The sequence below is a fragment of the Ambystoma mexicanum genome, chromosome 6q (genome assembly GCF_040938575.1).
Source record: "Ambystoma mexicanum isolate Mex_15411 chromosome 6q, UKY_AmexF1_1, whole genome shotgun sequence".
Classification (NCBI taxonomy): Eukaryota; Metazoa; Chordata; class Amphibia; order Caudata; family Ambystomatidae; genus Ambystoma; species Ambystoma mexicanum.
Window position 1 is genome coordinate 1309005870 of NC_090937.1, and position 22269 is coordinate 1309028138.

Consider the following 22269-nt stretch of genomic DNA (forward strand, 5'->3'; position numbering starts at 1 on the left):
AGATCTCTGGTTCTTTTGACATAATCAGGCCATCCCCTAAACCCCATGTTTTGTTTTAGTGGCGAACTTGGGCACGGGTGTGTATGTCACATGCCTGCTGCAGGCACAGAGCTGGACCACTGGATCCCAGTGAACATTCCAACCCTGGCATCGAACTTCTGGGTAACTGTCGATGCTTTGTAGTCTGCACAGACAGTGGTCAAAGCAGCTAGTGTCACTGGGACAGAACGGGCAAACTGCCCTGCCACGGGAATGATGTTGACACTGGTGGCAAGCTTTAACAGCATGCCTGGGGCAGCTGGCACAGCGGGGGCGGAAACTGATTCACAGAGGGCAGCTTCTCATAAATGCACAGGGCACGTGGGTGCACTGTCTGCAGCCTGCTCTGGGCACTGTGGCTAGGTAAGCACTAAGCGGCCTGTCCGTGCAGGGAATAGCTGAACGATAGGCACTAACGGGCGGCTTCCTATCTATCACCAGCGCTCGTTTGAGTTCTCTGAATAACCGCGGGCTGCTTGCCCTGTGCTGCCTCTAACAGCTTTTTTGTGTTTCCCGCAGAGGGGGCGCTGTGCTCGGCCGGCCGGTGGGAGCCTGCATGACGCTGATCTGCGAGGAGGACTCATCGACATCCAGGCAGCAGGGATTGACGAGTCCGCACCCGCCGCTCCAGAGGAGGCTCCCGGGGAGACCGCTGAGCGCAGTACCCCAGCCCCCATGCCGTCCGGCGGGCTCTAGCCATGGCCGCAGGGCTCTGCCTGCTGCTGCTGCCGCTCTGGGCTGTGAGGACTGTGTCTGACATGCAGCCGGTCTATAGAGCAGGGTCTCCTGTCGCCGCCGCTGCTGCTGCAACTTTGGATTTTGGTTCTGTACCTGCGGGGACCTATGACACCAACACAAACTATGAGCCCGGCGGCATCGGGATACTATTTCACCTCGTCGAGGGTTTCCTGTCCATGGTGCAGCCAAATCCGTTCCCTCAGGGTAAGTGTGAACTGAAGTATACGCAGGACTTTTCCTAGAGTGAATGTCTGTTTAAGATGTATCAAGCAGTGTCTTCTCAGCCGCACTGCATTTCTCCCGGCACAGTGCTAATGTCTCCACAAGCTGTAGGCATTTTCGCCGAGTGCGCCCAACAGCAGTACTGTGTCTCTCCACAGATTAAATCTCTCCCCACACACACACGTTGCATGTCGTTCCGCACGCTTCGTGCATCACATTACAACAAATTGGTTTTCCACCTTTGTGCTTTGTGCACCCTCACACATCACACGTCCAACCACAAACCCGTGTCTCCACGCCGTGCATATCTAACCGCGTGGTTCTTGGACTTCCCAACACTGCTTGTCCCACTGCAGAGCTGTGTCCTGCCTCTCTTCGGGCTTCACCACACATGCACGTCTTAGTCTTACCACGCATATACAGTGCACGTGGAGACACTCAATGCCACAGATTCTGCTTCGCCCACCACAGTGTTACTTGGGCAGCAGCAGCAGCTGTGTTTTCACATTAGATTTCGTCTGTAAAGTACTCGAATTACAATGTATTGAAACCAGCTTAATGTACTGGACTGCACGCCTGTCTGTTCATGAAACATGATTATTTGTTCTGTGCACTTTCTTCGGTTGGGAAAAGCAAATATAATTAACATTTGCATATTTGACTTTGGGAGATGTTCACTTCCTGTGACGTCACGTCCCATTGCACACGTCAGAGTGGAGCCCTGCTTAGTATTAAGCGCTCACAACCTTTGATGTGGAACCCTGTGGCTGCTCCCTCCTCCTGTCTCCCCCACTCACTCTGCCCCATGTCTCCTCCCCTCCTTCCGCTGCACAACAAAAGGAGTGATGACCCTGCAGCCCCAGAGCTACCAGGTGGCACCTGCTCTAGCCAGTGTCCTGTACATCTCAGTGGCCATGTTCAACTTGGCAAACAGCATTCAGGATCTTTAAAGTGTGACTAGTGCGTATTGGGCCAAATCTTGCCCTCCAGGCGTCTGCTATTGCCGGGTCCGTGCATAATGTGTTCAGTATATATAGAATGATCCAAGCATGCACACTTGCTCATTATGTGGCCCACTCGCCAGATGTTTTGCACTACAACTACCCTGATCACTTCACCTCTGGCTATGCTGGCTACGGGTCAAGGGAGTAGAATTCCACAACATCTGGAAGGCCACATAACGAGAAATCATGCGTGATAGCGAGTGTCCATAGTCTTATGCTAGGTCGTAGACTCCACCAATCGGTAGAGTCGCAGAGAACTGGTCTGTTATGTTTTCTTATGGCCTGCTACAAGGGCAATTGCATAAAAGACTGCAGTTTGGATCACTGTAGTGCTCAGCACCAGGTACAGTTGTCAAACGTGACTAAGTCCCTGCATACATCCGTTTATGAGGTACTATATGAGATCAATAATGTGTATGGAGTGTTTCCTTTGGAGCTAAAAAGCTGTTGTGGGTTGGCAGTGTTGTTAAAAGTTCATTCAATTATTATTTTACTTTAACATAAACTTGTGTTTGACATGTGCCCTGTGCCTTTGAAGCGTTCCTTCTTCAGAGAACTGTCTTTGGGTGTAATCTGCGTGCATCTGCGCACAGCATGTGCATGAAGTCTGGCCACTTTCTGGCATCAGCACTTAGAATGTGCTACCAAAAGCAACACCTAAGAATCAGCAGGGTTGAAGACACATTGTGCATGGAGGCTACAGAAAGCGCATTGAGGCCATACAAATGGGGAAAGAGTGCTCTATAAATAACCAAATACAATACAATACCTGTCTGATCATTGTTTCACGTACCTGAGGGAGATGTTTCAGCGTGCCAGGCTCCTAAAGCCTAAACAAGTGGAACAGTGGCATTTGTGCAGAGACTGAGGGTGAGGCAAGACCTGCGGGGGGGAGGGGCAGCTATGGCAAATTTAAGGCAAATAGTCCCGTGGGCAAAAATGACGGGTCATGGAGGCAGAGCCTAGAGTGGGCGGAGTTGCACAATGATGAGCTTTAGGGACAAAGCCTACATTTTTCTTAAAGTTTTCTGCATTTAGGGGTCTGACTCTAGCTGGAGACAGCTGGTCCTCCTCACCAGGTTTTGCTGTCAATGGTGGTAATATTGAATGATTAAGCCTGACGCTAATGTTGGAAATTATAGGCTTCAACGCTATGGGCAATAACATGGGCAATGGGAAGGGACATTACAGGAGGTGATATCACAGGATCATTCCTACAGCATGCAGAACCATTTTGTGAACTCTGGAGTTCTTACCCCGGCACACTTGAAATGTCATTCAACATCACAGACTTAAAGGAGTGCACCTTGTAACCTCGAAAGAAACCAGGGTTACCTATTTTTTGTGGGTGATGATTGTGCCACTTGAAAGACCCTGTATTCCAACCCACTACCTCCATATCACCTCCAGCTCCACAGGGCCCTGCTGCAGGGCAGTGAATGGCAATGAAGAGGCAATGAGGGCAGGATTGTGAGGGAGAAAAGTAGAGAAGGGGGCAGGTGACATGGACAGTGATGGAACAGGAGAGTGGGGAGGGAAGGAGGGCAGAAGCATGAGGGGAGAGATTGAGAGAGAGGGAAGACAAGATATAAGGTGATTGAAGGGGGCCAGGGGAGGGTAAAGGGGTGAATGAGTGCAGATAATGAACAAGGGCACGAGAATGGGGCAATAGTTAACGAGGTACAAGAGTGAGGGGAAACGCAGGGCAAAGATGACAAAAGGGAGGGCAATGGAGCAGGGGTTCAGGAGTGTATGGAGGATGAAGGAGGTCTTAAGTAGTCAGATAGAAATGAAGAGTGCCCGGGGAAGGGAGAGAAGTGAGACAGGCGAGTGAGGAATGGGGAGTGGAAGGGCAGGAATGTAAATTTGTGACGTGGGTAATATATGGAGGGAAAAATGGAGTGTAGGGAAGGCAGGGGAGTGTGGGAATAGCAGCAAAATGAGAAAGATAGTAGGATATTTATTTTAAAAACTTTGGCAGAAATGGGGAAAGAAAAAACGAGAGGATTAAGGGAATGAGGCAAACACAGGATGACAAAGTGGGCAAAAAGAGCAGGGGAGTGGAGTAAGAGAAAAGAGTGGGATAGTAGAGAGGATATTGCTAGTAAGGAAAAAAGGGGTGGCGAAAAGAATGCTGTATGGGGGAAAAAGGATGCGGCAGGGGAAGGAGTGAAAGGTGGGCATATTTGTGATCCGAGGGAGGCAGGCGCCTGCCCACGCTCTCCACCTATACGCAGTCACACCTGCAATAGATAAGTGAACAGGGAAACAATTAAAATGCAGCCACTTAGATGAGGTTGCATTGAAAAGGGCCAAATAGATCCACATTGGTTACGATAATCCCCTTTGTATGAGTTCTCCTTATTCACCTTACAGCAAGTTGGCAGCTGCACAAGCCCAGTTGAAACCCCAAGGTCGGGGAAAACGGTTGGGTGTGTCTGTATGGTGGTCAACCACCCTGCATTTTGTGGGACTGTACCCATTTCATGGGCTGTGTCTTAAACACTACCAGTTTGGGACAGGAATAAGCCCCGGCTGTTCTCCTCTGAAGCGGGATCATCTGTGCAAAGTCTTCCCATCACACACTTTTTGTGCAACAGTTAAAAGAGCAAGGCAGCACAGCGCCTCTCCCACTGCTCCCCCAGCACCACCCAGGTGCAGCTTTGTGTCAACCTAGCATTTCAATATACAGATTACAGATTGATGGCTCAGACACAGGGGCACCTGGGCAAGGACTTTTGTCCCTCAACAGGTGTGAATGGTGGGTGACAATAAATGGGGGGGAGGAGTATAACGTTGCATGCGGTTTGAAATATTGGCTCAAGCAGATTATTTTATATTGCATTCTATTGCATTCTCTTTTACTGTGAATTTGTTTTTTTTTTAAAAACAAATTGGATTTTGTTTTTAGGTCCACATACCTTTGTAGGCTGCTGCTTCAATCTTGCATTCAGGGTGGCGAAAATAAAGTCATACATGCATTTTTACTCAACCTATTTCTATAACAATGCATACAATGTCAGGTCGGTTTCATACGTAATGTGTGTACTTTTCAAGGCATTGCTAGAAAACAAATTATTAAATTTTTGGAAACCCAAAGCTTAAAATAAAAAAAAAAAAACATATGTGACCTATCACTCGGAAGACACGTAGTCAATTGCTTAAATCACAGCTTGGGTCTGAATACTAATCTCACCACTTTAACGAAATGTGTGATCCTGGCCAAATAATGTAATCTCACTGTGCCTGATCTGCTGACATTGGGTGCCCCTAGAAGCGATTCAGTTGTTACGTTTGCTGTGAAGAAAAACCCTTGTGGTTTACTAAACTGTTGAGTTGTTGCATATTAATAATAGTGACTATTCATATATCACACACATTATTCTCTTGGCTTACACGTGAAAACTTCTTTTACTGTCTTTACCAATGGTTCCCTAGAGTATTGAAGGCTGATGATGCTGCTGCTTGTAATGTTATTTTCTGTGACGTTGCTTCTGATCATTTCAATCCATATCATGCAAATTAGGGCTCTGCATGTCTTTTGCTGGACAGGCTTGGATTGGTCCAGACGTCACATCAAAATATGTTAGTGCTTCGTATGCCTCACAGTCCCACAGTGTTGTGATGTTGTTGTGTTGTGTATGTGTTCAACAGCCTCTGGGAGGGGTGGGGTGACCCAAGCAGCTGCCCCTGTTTTGGCAGTCTTATTACACAGCAACATATTTCTCTATATCATGGATTTAAATGTGCACTTTGCCTTATGTGCATGCTACAGGCTGCCCTTTGCTGGCTGCTGTCACCTTAACTGAAGACTTTAAATGTGCGCTTTGCAGCGGGGTACAGACTGCCTTTGATAACATCCAGTATCCAGAAGCATTATCACCTCTTTGCCTTTTTTTCTCTAATTGTGGTGTCCCCCAGGGGTCTAACCTCTCTCCCTGGCTTTTCAACCAATACCTGGCACTCCTGGCCCACCGCATAGCTGCTCTCTGCCCCAACTTTCAGTGCTACCCAGATGGCACTCAGCTCATCTTCAGGCTACCCTTGGCCTCCTACTCTGCTTCCCTCATCTCCGACTGTCTGTGTGCTATCCAGGAGTGGTGCGCCGGAAATGACCTCTGCCTTAATGCCAGTAAGACTGAGATTCTCCTGATCGCCACACCCACCCCCTCCTTTCCTGTATCTCTCTGGCCGGCCTCTCTTGGTCCCCTTCCTGTTCCCACCTGCAAGGCTAAAAATCTCGGGGTCATCTTTGACCCTACACTCTCCTTCTCTCCTCACATCTCTGACGTCTCTAAGAAGTCACACCACAAGCTATGCCTCCCCAGAGGTATTCTCCCTTTCCTCTCCTTCCCCCAGAGTCTCACTGTCTCCAGAGCTCTGGTTCTCTCCATGCTGGACTATTGTAACAGCCTCTTTCTAAATCTACCTGCTTCTACGCTCCACCCTTTGCAACTTATCCAGAACAGAACTGTGAGACTTGTCCTTGGCCTCAAGCCCAGGGATCGTATCTCTCCAGGACTGAAATCTCTGCACCGGCTCCCAGTGGCTGCGAGGATTAAGTTCAAAACCCTCTGCATCGTACACAAGGCCTTCTGGGGGCTGGGGCCTGGGGCCTCAATACCTTCAACTCTCTCTTCCTAAATACCTTCCTTCTCGAGCTCTTTGCTCATCTGCCTCCGATTCTCTCAGGGTCAGTTGCTTCTGCAAGCAACAAGCTGGTGGTAGATCTCTCTCTTCGGCTGGGGCCTCCCTCTGGAACAGCCTCACTGCCTCCCTGAAACTTGAGGAGAATCATCTTCGGTTCCGTAAGCACCTCAAAACGTTTCTCTTCTCGTCTGCTTTTTTTCCTCTTCTCCCTTGCTGATTTCCTGGCTGACACAGAAACTGCACTGGTTTACCTGGCCACCCTCCGATCTCGGGCCCAGATCCCTCCCCCGCCAGTCGGATCCTGACTACCCCTGCACTTGGAGACTGTTTTCTGTATCCCTACGGTCCCACTTCCTGCACTTGACACTGGACGTCTGCACTGACCCTTTCACTCGCCACTTGCTGGCTGCACTTTTATTATTGTTTATTTATTGTTTACTTATCTATTGTCTTATCCCATGTACCACACTTTCCTCCTTCCCCTCCATTGCACTTGCACGATCTGAATGACACCTGGCCTAGTAGGATCGTTGTCTGTCTTCCCCTGTTTCCCCCTCCCTTGCCTCGTCGCGCCTTGAAACACTTGTGTATAGGCGCGTTATAAATGCCATATCATATCATATATCATATCATATCATATTTTACTCTGGTTTCATCTATATTAGCACCTTGCTGACAGAGCAATTAGTAACTTTTCAGTGTCCGTTTAGTGTCCCAGCTCCCATCTGGCTGCTTGTCTCCTAAGAGCATTCCTTTGTATCCATTCTTATTTAAGCAGCCCAAGGATGCCATATACTGTGTCCAACCCCTAACTGTAAGCAAGTGGGCCCCAATCATATTGAAATGGGCCCCCACAAGCACTGACAAATGTTCAGACGGGCCCTGTGAGCGAGCGCCAAGACTGCTCTTTGTTATTCCACTGTGCCTAACTGTCAGCATGGGGGGATGAGAGTGTGAGTGTTGTGGCTGATTAAAATAGATTGGGAAGATGGGGTCTAGGACACCTGAGGGCCTGCTCGATCTTTGTCTGTCATCGGAGTGATAAGTCTGCCTCTTGAGGGCAGAGGAGCTAATAAAGGGTGCACCAATAGTGAGTTCCGAAAAGCAAGACACTCATAGAATCTGATACAAATAGGGGCCTGTGTATATAGAGAGGGACACTGTAAGAGGATTCAATTCAGCACTACAGCTAAGTTAACGCCTAGTCTAGAATACTGAATGAAAACCCTTATTGATATATCTTTAGGTCCAGTTCATGCGTTCTGGATGACTACCCCTATATAACACCCCTCTCTTGGAATCCCCCTGACCCCACTGAGCCAAGAAGTAGTTCTGTTTTGCAAGTTAAAAGGGTTTATTTGATAATTTAAACAATAGATATATATATGACACTTTATAATAAATTAATAATTGAATATCACACTTAATCTGATATGATACAGATTAACAACAGAGAATCTGGCACTAGCACACTTCTTTATAATTACTAAGGAGTTGAGATGAAATGGATGAGATAGCACACTGGTAAATAGGTACAGAAGTATAATGTGGTAGAGAATGCTTTATAGAGTTCAACTGGATGTAATGTTGAATGAAAATGCAATACAGAAAATACTCAATATGATTTCAACAAACAAGGTAATCACTTTTCTCTGGCAATCCCCTCCCCCCCTTGATGCAATGCAAGGAAATGGAAGGAAGCACACAGTTCTCAGAAATGCAATCAAATGTGATTCAGTTCAATCCCAGCAAGCTTACAGAAAACAGATAGGAGTTTTGAAAACACAGGCCCAAATGCTTTGATATGTGCTAGCAAGGGATGAGAAATATGCTGGAAATGCTTTTAATTCCCTTTCAGAGGCTCAGGGTGAGTGGTATCTAGTTAATATTAGTCCAGGCTCACACTAGCAATGATGCAGGGATAGTTAGCAGGTTAAACGAATTTCTGGCAAATGGAAGGCAAGCAGCAGCTGATTTTACATGTGGAGAAATTTGCAAATCGCGGCAAAATTCGCGGATGCGCCGAGCGCTATTACAGAGGAACCACAAGGAATATCTCTATCGTTTTGGGGTCCTAGGAAAGCCTAGGATCTCAGCTTCAAAATGAAAGTTACTGCAAGTCTCTAGCACAAACGGTTGCGGAGATATGAACGATTGAATAAAGGTCGTTTTTCAGATTTGAAATTTTAAAGTTTCAAAAAGACAAGTGCAGCTTTTTGCATCTAGAATGACAGGTGACAGATTTGGAGCTATCGGGCAGTTCTACTTAGGTTAAATAGATTGAATTAGATGAATTTAACTAAAAGCTTGGTTCTACACAGTCCTGCTGGGTACTCACACTATATTCTTGAATTAAATGGGCCTCGTCACGGATCTGGTCAGGGTTTTAAACTGGACTCTGGTCTGGTCTGGTCTGGCCTCTGCACTTCACAGTGATCTGGGTCAGCTCTCTCTGCTGGTCTGGGTCTCTCTGGGTACAGCACTGCTTTCTCTCTGCTCTGGATAGATTGAAGTCTCTAGTTTGGCTTTCTGGAGGTTGATGAATTTGAAGTTTGGATCTCTGGATGTTGTATGGTCCGGCAGAGTGCGTTGCAGCAAATGGAATTGAAGGTCCCTATCTGTCCTGACTCTCTGCTTTTATGTGTTTTTGAGAGTGGGTGTGTGTGTTGCATCACTAGACTTGCCCCTCTCACTTGTCATTGGTCCAGCTTTCATTCCTCCCCTTGATTGGGGAATGAACTGTGAGTCAGAGTGATGTCATTTTATGGCTTGCCAAGAGGGCACTCCCTTGTCAGATTGCACACATTCTATATTTGATAATAAAAGACATATTTCACAGTTACACAGTTGCTTGAAATTACATATACATGGTGTGGCTGAATTTAGCCATGTCTCTGTCCAAATCTGCTCTTTCTAGGAGCTTGCATTCAGAGATGGCACATAATGGACTTTTTAACTGATTTTTCAATTTCTGACATGGACCCAACTTTACATACCTGTGCGCAGGGAGTAGGGACATTAACTGATGAAGTTTCAGATTTTTAACATGCACACATTTAGAGTAATATCCACTTTTCCGCTGACACCCCCCTGTACCTACCACCGGTTCTAAAAACCTCTTAAACTGTGGGCAGAAAAATCACAAGAATTATGGTATCATTTATAAAATTTTCACATGTCCGCACCATGAGTTATTAATCTTTTTCTAAACAATATTCTGGCTACAAAGGGGTGTGGTTTTCTCTCAGCACAAGGTAGAAATACTGGTTAATCCAGTTCTGCCAAGCCAGCTTGCTCTCACAGGCAGTGCCCCTCCCAGCTCCTGCCAAGAGGAAGCTGCATTTTACGACTGCGTAATAAAACCTTTGCCTGAGTGAAGAGGGCTTTGTTCACTCTCCTGCAGAGCACAGGTAATTCAATTATCAGATAGATGGCATATCCTTAGTGTGGGCAGCAAAAGGAAGGTTGGCCTGGGAACACAGTGGTGACTCAAGTTTCACTCCTGATGGGGGTAGCTGTCAAGCAAAATCAAGTTCCTTAAGCCAGACCTTCAGCTAGCTGGCAGGTTTTTTGTTGCTTTTTAACTTAACTTGCAATTTTACACATGCAGCTAGGATGCTGAGTCTAAGTGCAAAACTATGACATTTCAACAGTTACAAAGGCATGTGATACCAAACATAGGTCACTCATTTAATCTAAACATTTTCGATTTTAGTGTCTTTAAATCCAGTGCAACTTAAACTGCTGCAATCCACAGCTCAGCCAGTCTTGTTATAAGCATTGTTCTGGGCTCTTCATTTCCCAGATTTTGTAGGCACACAAAACTCCATTCTACCAAATGTCTGCTGGTGTTCAGTGAATATTTTGCACATATTGCAATGTTTGAAATAGGCACTTTGGCTTGCCTTCAGAGAAACACAGGGTGGTTTTAAACTGCCGGCTTTTGGATAGTGGTGAGTACTGGTACTGCACCCATTTTTGGGATTTAAGAAAATGAATTCCCAACAATTCTAGGTTGCATTTGGCAATCAGCATTGCCATTCCCAATGGTTTCAGACTACTGTGCGGGTAGTCCAATGGTGATTTTAAAGCGCTTTGAAGCTAACCGGCGCTACTGTTTTTCCTTTGGCAACCCATTTCCCTCATGGCAACCCGGCCTTTCATTCTCGCACTGGTGGGTGGCAAGTGAGGCAACCATTTTAGTGTGCGCACCAACTGCGCAGCTTTCCTGGATTTCGGCGCACATGTGGGTTTTCCGCCATCTTGAATTTTCTAAGCCCACAGCACCAAATGTTGTGGCATGATAGCTTAAACGTGGGTCAGGACACCCAACAAGCCCCCCCCACGTGACTGCCCCTTGAATTTGAGTCGATGGGGAGTCGCGTGCACAAGGGTTTTGACCCATGCACCGGTCTGTCCGCATAATCTTCTTCCTCTCCTGTAGATGGCACAGTTCAGCATCTTCTTCTCCATCCGGTACTGATCGATGGTTCTCCTCGCCGGTCCTGATGGGAATATTGGGCGGTCCACTGGGCCCATTGAATCTTCGTTCCCGGTCTCCGGATCGCCCTCCTCGGCCCGTCTTCAGGTTTTCTTTCTCCTAGGACGACAAAGGAAGAGCGGCAATACCTACTCATAGACGTTTTTCCACCACTGTTGAGATAGTGGGGCAGCATATGCATTTCATCATAACGAAACATTACATTCTTATTTTGAAAAACAGTATGACTAAGAGACAGTTTCATACAAATCACAGTATGTTAGAGACTAGATGTGGTATGTTTTATGATTGGAACTGAATTAGTCTGATACAGTACCCGCTAGGATTCCAGAGGATTCCTCCAGTTGTTGCAGAGCGTGCCTGGGATGGCAACACTTCAACTGGTTTATGTGGACCCACTTGTCTTCCCCCTCTGCCGAACCGCCTTTGGGGATGTGGATTTTGTAGGCCACAGGAGAGATCTTGTCGATGATCTCAAAGGGTCCCTTCCATGTAGGCAAAAATTTGCGCTGCTTGGCCTGGTTCCTTTGGAAGTTGTATAGATAGACCCGGTCTCCCACCTGATATTCCTTCCTGGAAGTTTTCAGGTCATAATGGGTCTTCATGCTATCAGCTGATCTTTCTAGATTCCGCTGAGCGTAAGCAAAAGCATGTTGGAGGTGTTTCCTTAAATTCTCCACATACTCATGAGTAGTAGAGGCATTTATCAGTGTCTGCTCTTGGGTCCTATAGAGCAAATGCTGAGGAAGCACCATCTTGCGCCCAGTCATCAACTCAAATGGTGACATTTTGGTTGCAGATGAAGGGGTAGATCTGATAGCCATTAGGACCAGAGGTAATCGGATATCCCAACTTGGCCCAGAATCTGCCACAAACTTCTTTAATATGCTCACAATGGTTCGGTTATATCTCTCTACTGCCCCAGAAGAAGCTGGTCTATAAGCAATATGTAGCTTTCTCTTGACCCCCAGTATCTCCCACATCTTTGTCATTACTTCACTGGTGAAGTGGCTACCTCTGTCTGACTCAATCCTTTGAGGTAGACCAAAACGGGAAAAGATGTGGTTAATCATCAAGGCAGCTGCCGTTTCTGCCTTGCAGTTTGGGGCTGGGAGACATTCCACCCACTTGGTAAACAAGCATGTCACAGTCAACATGTACTTATTCCCCCTAGCCGAGCGAATCACGGGGCCTACGAAGTCGATTTGTAAATCTGACCATGGCAGTGTCATTCCCCTCTTTTGTAAAGGCGCCCGGTGCGTAAGGGATGATGGCTGAAATTGTGCACACACAAGACACCCCTTCAAGTATTGGTCGAGGTCCTGCCCCATGTGTGGCCAGTATGCAACCTCTCTTAAGATTTCCAATGTTGTGTGAAACCCCCTATGACCGGCGGTGGCCGCATCATGGGCGTGACTTAACATCAGGCTTCGGAATGAGGTAGGAACCACCCACTGATCGTGGCCAGCTTTGGATTTCCTTACCAACAAACCGTCTTGGATTCGGAACATTTTTGGACATTTCATCAACACTCTTAGGTCCTCTTTCCCAATGTAATCGGTATCCGTCAGGGGAAAGTTCTCAGGGTCCTCAAGGTGCTGGTAAAATTTACCAATAATTGGATCCCCCTTCTGAGCAGTAATCAAATCAGCATCAGGGGTCTCCTTACTCCATTGTACAATTGAAAGGTCGTTGTGAGCATTTGTCTGGGACCTAGTGATAGCAGTGACCTGGATTTCCCCCAACAGGGACTCAATCTCAATTAGATCCCCTTGGATGGCTCCGGTTTTGGCCAGCTGATCAGCTAAGTCATTTCCAGTTTTGTCTGGTCCCTCTACTTTGGAATGACCCTTAATCTTCTTCCAATAGATGGTCATCCCATTCGATGTGACCAGATCATCAATGTTTTGGATCAACTTCCCATGTTTCAAGGGTTTGTTGTTAGCACATAACATGCCTCTGGTTTTCCAATTAACCAGGTGCTCCACAAACCCGTTCCGTACATAATCCGAATCTGTGATTATGACCAGTTCGTGGAGTTGATGCTGGACAGCAGTGAGGATGGCCTGATGCACAGCCATCAATTCTGCCACCTGACTACTTCGGGGACCAATTTTGTATCCAGCGGAGGGTTCTGGGGACTCATTCACCCATGCATTCCCTACGCCGGCCACCAGTTCTTTCTCCCCGTCGTTGTCAACATGGTAAGAGCATCCATCCACATAGACAGTGGGCATTCCCTCACACTTGTCCTCTTCAAAGACTTTGTGTGGGGAATTAAGGTATGCCTCCATGTTGTCCTTTATTTTTAGACTTTCGTCCTCGAGACAGTTTTCTCTGGCACAATCATGCAAGTCAGCCAGACCTTGCGCGAGGGGACTCTTCTTGTTTTGGCCATATCGGACCTCCACAGGAAAGCCTTGCATTGACAGAATCCAGGAAGTAATTCGGGAGTTACTCACATTTCCGGCCCGGATTCTGTCACTTTGGAGATATTGCAGAGGCTGGTGTGGAGTCTCCACTATGATGTGTTCCCCCTGGATAAACGGGCGGTAATTCTTCAATGCCCACACCGTTGCCAGGAGTGCCTTCTCACAATCGTTGAATTTTTCCTCCACAGAGGATAAAGTTTTGCTCGCATAGGAGATTACTTTATTGACCTTGTCATGCTTTTGGTATAATACGGCCGTCAAGCACGTATTAGAGAACCCTGTCTCCAGGAAGAACTCCTTGTTTCTGACAGGGTAAGCTAGGCAAGGCGCTTGTGAGAGGCTTCTCTTGAGTTGTCTTACTGCCTCGGATTGTTCTGGACCCCATTCCCACTTGACCCCCCCCCTTTAGGAGGTGAATCAGGGGTCTGGTGATCTCTGCGTAGCCCTCAATGAACTTTCTGCTGTAATTAGTCAGTCCAAGGAGGCTCCTTAGTTCCCGCAGAGTTGTGGGGTCTTTCAGTTTCTGAAGTGCTTCCACTTTCTTTTCCTGGGGACAGAGACCCTGAGGAGTAATCTCATGCCCCAGGAAATTAACACAGGTTCTACACCACTGTGCTTTCTGAAAGGAAAGTTTTGCTCCGGCGGCCCTCAACTGCGTCAGAACATAACGGATCTCCGCTATGTGTTCCTCCACAGATGAACTTTTGATGAGGACATCATCTACATAAGCCAGGTTACCCCTTGCACCCAAGTCGGGCATGGCCTTATGTAGGAAAATATTGAACTCATTACCGGAGTTAAGGTATCCGAAGGGAGCCCGGGTCCATGTGTACTGCTGGCCCCCAAAGGTAAAAGCCAGTTTGGATTGGTCCTCCCTGCTGACAGGCACGGTCCAGTATCCATTGGTCAGGTCTATTGCAGTGAATACCTGTGACCCCTGAATCTGGGCCAGCCCTTGGTCAATGTAGGGCAGAGGCCATCGGGAAGTATGGACCCGTTTGTTGAGCTCCCTGAGGTCGGCGCAGAGTCTCCACTGGCCGTTTGGCTTCAATATCCCCAGCACCGGATTATTGAAGGTGCTGTGGACTGGACGGATTATTCCCCGGGACTCAAGGTTCTTAATTATTTCAGTAAGGGACTCCATGGATGCGAGAGGCAAACGATATTGCTTCACAAACACAGGAGTCATGCCAGGGTCCGTGGGGATCGTTGTTGTGTGGATGTTGGTGCGACCACAGTCATATGAGTCTACCGCAAAGAGATCTTGGAAATCCAAGAAAACTTGTTTCAACTTTTGCTTTTGTTCCAGAGTCACACAGGCATCAGCTAGGTTGACTCTCTCTTCCACCATCTGCCTGAAGCCTGGAAAGACTTCTGGTTTGGCTATTTCAGCGGCCTCCTCCAGCTGGGTGGAGAAGTCCCTGGTCAGAGTGCTGATTTGGACTGGAGGCTTCAGGTGGGAAAGGCAGCCCTCATGGACCTGGAAAATCACCTCATCCCTCCTGAAATCACAAGTCACATCTTCCTTACCATAGGGGCAGGAAGTGTACACCAGGAAGTTCCCCCCATGCCGGGTAAAAATCCTGTCTGGTGTTGTATTGTCCTCACTGTCACTGTCAAAACAGTCCTTGGGGATTGGTCCTAACAGTTCATTTCTAAGATCAATGGAGAAATGTCGGTCATCAACCGCCATTCCAATAATGGTGCCTGCGGCTAGAGTAATACTCTTTAAGTCGCTGTTATCCACCTCTATTGGAATGGTGTCATGTTCTATGTTGACTAATGGTGTTGGGTTTACCCCCAACCCTTGCTGTTGGAGAGAAGCATTTAGATGTATGTAAGCATCAGGGTTTTTCAACTCTTGTCCCCTTTTAACTTTCACTTCCAGGGAGAATTGTCGGGTCCTTTCTGGGATGGTGACTTCCTCTTTAACCTGAATTTCAACTGCATAAGGTAGCAATTGAGCTGACCTAAATGCTTTTTCTGGATCATCAAAGCCCATGGGATTATCCGCTAATCGGGACCAAGCTTTGAAGTTTATTAGGTCCAAACTAATGGCAAAGCGATTGAGAATGTCACTGCCTAAGTAAAAGGCGGCAGGGACGTCTCGCACGACCCAACAATTGTGGACTATGCTCTTGTTGCCAATGGAGATTTTGAGCATACACCTGCTTGGCAGGAGATGTTTGGAATTAGGTGCTTCCAGGTCCATTTCCCATTTGTCTATCAGTTTGAAGGTGGGAATGGCTGGATCTTTTGGGAGTTGGCGAAACATGGCTTCGCTGAAGAAGCTCTTACCGTTGTTCACGCACACTCGAGCAAGAACAGAGTCCTTCCCATCATTTAACTGAACAGTGATGAACAACTGCTCTCCAATTTGCTGAATATCAGCCAGGCTTTGAGCTGATTTCACATCTTTCTGGACTATAGGAGTGGGAGTTTCAGATTGTGGATTGGTATAGAATTTCAAAGTGTTTCCTTCCAGCGTGGAATACCACTTTAGACTGGAAGGAAGGTTGATTTTCAGAAATAGAGAGGACCCCCCATCACCAGTCTGTTGTCCTACTGCTATGACTGTCACGTCTGGAATTTGGTTGTTCTGGAAGTGAAATTCTACTTGGTCAGATTTTTGTTCAACCATGTGGCAGGTGCCGTTTAAACTAACATGGTTGACACTCTGTTTTAATTTTATTGGTCGGCTAGTCTGGGTCCAGAGGACCTTGTTTACGCAATCTATTAGGGGTGACAACCTTCTCAGGAGGTCATTCCCTAGTAAACAAGGGGTGCCCTCTGGGGTCACAACTATGACCGGGTGTTTCAACTTGTGTCGCCCGATCTTAATGTCTAAGTCTGCAGTCCCCTCAACGGGAATTTCCTTCCCGTCAAAGTTCTGCAGTTGTCCAGGAAGAGAGGTGAGAGGAATTTGGTAATTCTCTCCCCTTCCTGCATTCAGTTCGTCAAAGGCCCTTCTGGACAGAAGGGTAGCTTGAGATCCAGTGTCCACCAGTGCCAAAATTGTACCCTGCCCCTGTACTTGTACCGGGGCATAATATCTTCCCTCCTTCTCCTCAAGGGGGCACAGATAATGTACATTTTTGGACAACTGGTGGGCTAATTTTCTGGTTTTGGACATCGCGAGAGAAGAATTTTGGGCAGAATTCTGTGGAGAGCCTTGGGAATCTGAAAGAAAAAGTTGGCAACTGGAGATCAGAGCCATGGTGGGTTCTCCTGGCTCCGGTTCTGGGCCGCCCCCCCCTTTTTGGAGGCAGTCACCAGGATGGGTTTGAACCAGGGGATTTTCTTGCTGTTGGTTCTGGGATGAGATGGTGGGCGGCGGTAGCTCAGTCTCCATATCTCCCCAGTCTGGATTTGCATCCCTAGGGACCCATTTTTCTTTGGGGGGAGTTCCCCCCTCTCTGAAGGAGAAGATCCTTTTCCCAGGATCCTCTGAGGATCCCTCTCCCTCAAATTGGAAGATCTGTACCTCCTCCTCAAACTGAGTCTGTTTGGGTCTTTTGTTTCTCCTACCCCCCCTCTGCTCCTTAGGAGGCAGACTTTCAGGGGCAAGAGATTTTGTTTCCGGTTCCTGGGTTTCCAGGGGCTGTTTACAAGTGAGGAAGGAAGCTTCCTCCAAGGCTTTACACCCCCCGTCCCTTTGTGCCTCCTCCCTGGGAACCGGTGAGTTATCGGGGTGCTGCCCCCGTCATTGTTCTGGAGCACCAGGTCCAGAGTTGGGTGCGTTCTGCGCCGGCACGCCCATCTGAGGGTTCTGCTGAGCCCTCAGTATGTGACCCAGGTCCCGCGCCATGTTTTGAACCTGGCGCTCTAACTGGGAAACCCGCTCAGGCTGATACGGGGCCCTGTTTTCTCCCCTGGGCTGATCCCGGGAAGGGTAGCTGTCCCTCCTCTGGTAATACCCCGGGTTGGGAAGATTTGGGTACCCCTCCACCCTTGGCCTCCCCTCTCCCGGATTCAGTGGTCTGGGCTCAGGGAATTGGGGAAAGAAGGATGGATGGTTTTGGGGCTGAAAGTCGGGTGGATATCTGGGGAAAAAGTTCTGCCCAGGGTTTGGTAAATTTCTGCCCTCCTGTGGGAAGTTTGGAGGGAAGTTCCCTGGGTTAGGTGCTTGGCTGGATCCCCCCCCTTGGGCTGGAGGAGTCCACACATAACCCAGGATGGGTCGATTTCCCTTGTAACGGGGACTTACATAATCAGGAGAGCGAGGGACCCCATTTGTGGGGCTGCCTCCCTGGCTCCCTGTCTGTGACTGGCCCGAGGACCTTCTGGGCCTAGCATTATTAGGTGCAGGTAGGTTTTTAGGCCCCCCCCATCTCCAAATCTAAAACGGGGGTGACCTTTACCTCTGCCACCTTGGCAGCAGCAGGGGTGGTGTTGGCTTTGGGGTTTTTCTGGGCATTACTTTTGCTATCTACCGGTTTCTGCACCTCATAGATCCGGGTAGCCTGTTCAATGACCCAATCTAAGGATCTTTTCTCGTGAAAATCCCTCACGAGCTGGGTCATGATGTATTTGGGCAAGGCATGGAAAACTCCCTGCTATCCGTGCGCACCCTTCTTGTGGTCTGTGCAAAAGCACGCTTTAACTCCTGCACAAATTCTTGTGGGGCCTGATCCTCCCCACATTGCAAATTGTAGGCTGCCTTGCGAGCCTCTTGAGGATTTCTGTGAACAGAAAAATGTTTCAAGATGGCCGCCTTATAGGTGGACCATCTTAAATGATTTTGGTCCTCCAGCCCTGCAAAGAAACTGGAGTATTCCGGGGAGAAGGTCCACTTTACATACTGAATACAGCTTTGGCTGTCCTTCAAATGGAAAGTCTCCATCATTTGTTCAAACAACTCTAAGTGCTCCCAAACAGAATACTTAGCGTTCTTATGGTAAGGCGTGATGACGCTCCTGATCGCCTTAATCTGCTTTAAGGGGTCCTTAAGCAAGGCCCTTTTTGCCTTATTGGCCTTTTTGGTTCGGGTAACCCTTGTCCACTCTTCCTCGGACTCAGAGGCACTGCTCCCAGAGGTTCCCGTCTGTTCTTCCAGGTTTTCCCGGATTCTGCGAGCCTGGGAATGGCTGGCAGAATGTGGGGACCTGGTCTCCTGTGTCCTGCGCAGTTCAGAGGAGTCTTCAGATTCCTCCTTGCTGCCAGGATTTGATGGGTACCCCCTCCACTGACCTAACTGGGCAGAGGTTTTCAGGATGCCCTTACTGGGCCTACTCTCCTGGGGTTCCCCATTGAACTGTACTGTACTTGGGTGCCCATACCCAGATGCCCACCCCTCCATTCCTGAGTGGTACTGGCCTATGAGCCCCATACTCTTAGCTGGATAGTAATCTGCCATCCCTGTGGCCCTGTGCTCATGTGCGCCAGGGGACATGGGGGTGGTAGAGTCCAGGGACTGGGGAAGATGAAGGCCCCTGGTGTTAGGGCTCCTGCGGTTATGGTCAGGAGTCTCTCTTTCCCAGCGGACCTCATCTCTATCCGCCCCTGCTCCCTGTTGCAATGCAAGAGCCTGCATTTGTGCTTTCAGTTCCTCTGTTAAGGCCTTACTCGACTCTATCAGTCTCTCCTGCATCGCTACCTGTTGTTGGAGCCTATCATTGTGTTGACAGAGGGCCTCATTTTCCCTCTGTGCTTCCTGGGTGGTCCTGGAGAACTGGGACAGTCTTTGCTGCAGGAGGGTTACCTCCTGAGCTGTGTCCCTATTGGCCTGCTCCTTTCTTGCTAGAGCATCTTCCACCCTTCTGGTGTGCTCTACCAAGTTCTGGTGTTCTTTTTGGAGGTCACCCAGTCCCTGGCGGGCCAGGTGATTTTCTTCCATTTTTCTTTTTAAATGGCAGACTTCCTGGCCTAAGGCGTCTCTTTCCTGACTAAGAGCCTGCATTTGTGCCGCCAGGTCGTCCCTCTGCCTTTCAAAGGCACCAGCTTTCTGGCGTTCTTCATCAAACTCTGCCTGGGTATCCAGGTCTTTCAAGATCAGCTTGTTGCTCTCTACCTTCACTCTATCTAGATGACTTTGCAGGGTGGCTACCTGCTCCGTGCATGCCCTGTTAAAGTCTAATTGTTGCTCCAGCTTTTTCTGGCTCTGCAGTAAGGAGTCCAAACTGTCTTGGTGCTCCTTCTGCAGGGCCAGAAATCTAGTATCCTGTTCTACCTTTTCCTGTTGCAGCACATCCATATCCTTCTTTATTTTAATGATGTGCTGCCTACTATCATCTTCTGACTTCTGGCTCCTCTGCAGCCTCTGCTCAGAAGAGACCAGGTCAGATTGGGCCTTCTCTAACGCCATCTGTTGCCTTTTTGCCAGATCATGGCCTTCAGCACATTTATTCTGTATGGCTCCCATATATAAATATAAATATCCCGCTATCCTAACAATCTTGTCGTGTTCATCTTTGGCCTTAGGAGCCATATATAGTTCACTCAGGGCCACATGTAATGGACCCTGATCTCTCCATAAGTCTGACCCTGTTTCCGTGACCTGTTGCATGATGGCCTGCAACCAGACTGTTTGGTCCTGGTGAGTCCACTCACCTCTCACAAATAACTTATGTAAGAAGTGCTCTCTGGCTATTTTCATATCTACCAAGGTCATCATTCTAGAGATTGGTCTCTGTCCTGACTTACAGAAGTTAGTATTTTATTTTTGCAGAACAGAACTTTTCTTGGAGTGTCCCTTTTGAGGAATGCTTCACAGCGTAATGCAGCGTGGTGATCCGACCGGATGTATGTATCCCGTCAGTTAGCACACTGTATTAAGCTGCACAAATGGTAAATCTAACCCAACGTCTCGGCTCGAGCCCCCAATTTGTAAGAGGATTCAATTCAGCACTACAGCTAAGTTAACGCCTAGTCTAGAATACTGAATGAAAACCCTTATTGATATATCTTTAGGTCCAGTTCATGCGTTCTGGATGACTACCCCTATATAACACCCCTCTCTTGGAATCCCCCTGACCCCACTGAGCCAAGAAGTAGTTCTGTTTTGCAAGTTAAAAGGGTTTATTTGATAATTTAAACAATAGATATATATATGACACTTTATAATAAATTAATAATTGAATATCACACTTAATCTGATATGATACAGATTAACAACAGAGAATCTGGCACTAGCACACTTCTTTATAATTACTAAGGAGTTGAGATGAAATGGATGAGATAGCACACTGGTAAATAGGTACAGAAGTATAATGTGGTAGAGAATGCTTTATAGAGTTCAACTGGATGTAATGTTGAATGAAAATGCAATACAGAAAATACTCAATATGATTTCAACAAACAAGGTAATCACTTTTCTCTGGCAATCCCCTCCCCCCCTTGATGCAATGCAAGGAAATGGAAGGAAGCACACAGTTCTCAGAAATGCAATCAAATGTGATTCAGTTCAATCCCAGCAAGCTTACAGAAAACAGATAGGAGTTTTGAAAACACAGGCCCAAATGCTTTGATATGTGCTAGCAAGGGATGAGAAATATGCTGGAAATGCTTTTAATTCCCTTTCAGAGGTTCAGGGTGAGTGGTATCTAGTTAATATTAGTCCAGGCTCACACTAGCAATGATGCAGGGATAGTTAGCAGGTTAAACGAATTTCTGGCAAATGGAAGGCAAGCAGCAGCTGATTTTACATGTGGAGAAATTTGCAAATCGCGGCAAAATTCGCGGATGCGCCGAGCGCTATTACAGAGGAACCACAAGGACTATCTCTATCCTAGGAAAGCCTAGGATCTCAGCTTCAAAATGAAAGTTACTGCAAGTCTCTAGCACAAACGGTTGCGGAGATATGAACGATTGAATAAAGGTCGTTTTTCAGATTTGAAATTTTAAAGTTTCAAAAAGACAAGTGCAGCTTTTTGCAGCTAGAATGACAGGTGACAGATTTGGAGCTATCGGGCAGTTCTACTTAGGTTAAATAGATTGAATTAGATGAATTTAACTAAAAGCTTGGTTCTACACAGTCCTGCTGGGTACTCACACTATATTCTTGAATTAAATGGGCCTCGTCACGGATCTGGTCAGGGTTTTAAACTGGACTCTGGTCTGGTCTGGTCTGGCCTCTGCACTTCACAGTGATCTGGGTCAGCTCTCTCTGCTGGTCTGGGTCTCTCTGGGTACAGCACTGCTTTCTCTCTGCTCTGGATAGATTGAAGTCTCTAGTTTGGCTTTCTGGAGGTTGATGAATTTGAAGTTTGGATCTCTGGATGTTGTATGGTCCGGCAGAGTGCGTTGCAGCAAATGGAATTGAAGGTCCCTATCTGTCCTGACTCTCTGCTTTTATGTGTTTTTGAGAGTGGGTGTGTGTGTTGCATCACTAGACTTGCCCCTCTCACTTGTCATTGGTCTAGCTTTCATTCCTCCCCTTGATTGGGGAATGAACTGTGAGTCAGAGTGATGTCATTTTATGGCTTGCCAAGAGGGCACTCCCTTGTCAGATTGCACACATTCTATATTTGATAATAAAAGACATATTTCACAGTTACACAGTTGCTTGAAATTACATATACATGGTGTGGCTGAATTTAGCCATGTCTCTGTCCAAATCTGCTCTTTCTAGGAGCTTGCATTCAGAGATGGCACATAATGGACTTTTTAACTGATTTTTCAATTTCTGACATGGACCCAACTTTACATACCTGTGCGCAGGGAGTAGGGACATTAACTGATGAAG

The 22269-nt window shown here is 47.4% G+C and overlaps 1 protein-coding gene across 12 annotated transcripts in view; it reads left to right on the forward strand.

Moving 5' to 3' along the window:
* The first annotated feature begins 270 nt into the window (after positions 1-270).
* Positions 271-22269, forward strand: part of PROM1 (prominin 1) — a 922577-nt gene continuing 900578 nt past the window's right edge. For 5 of the 12 annotated variants that reach the window (XM_069631917.1, XM_069631924.1, XM_069631919.1 and 2 more), the window contains exon 1: positions 411-981. In XM_069631917.1, the coding sequence (XP_069488018.1) occupies positions 738-981 (244 nt within the window). In that variant the 5' untranslated portion in view covers positions 411-737. The other 7 variants (XM_069631926.1, XM_069631920.1, XM_069631927.1 and 4 more) reach the window with 3 other exon arrangements.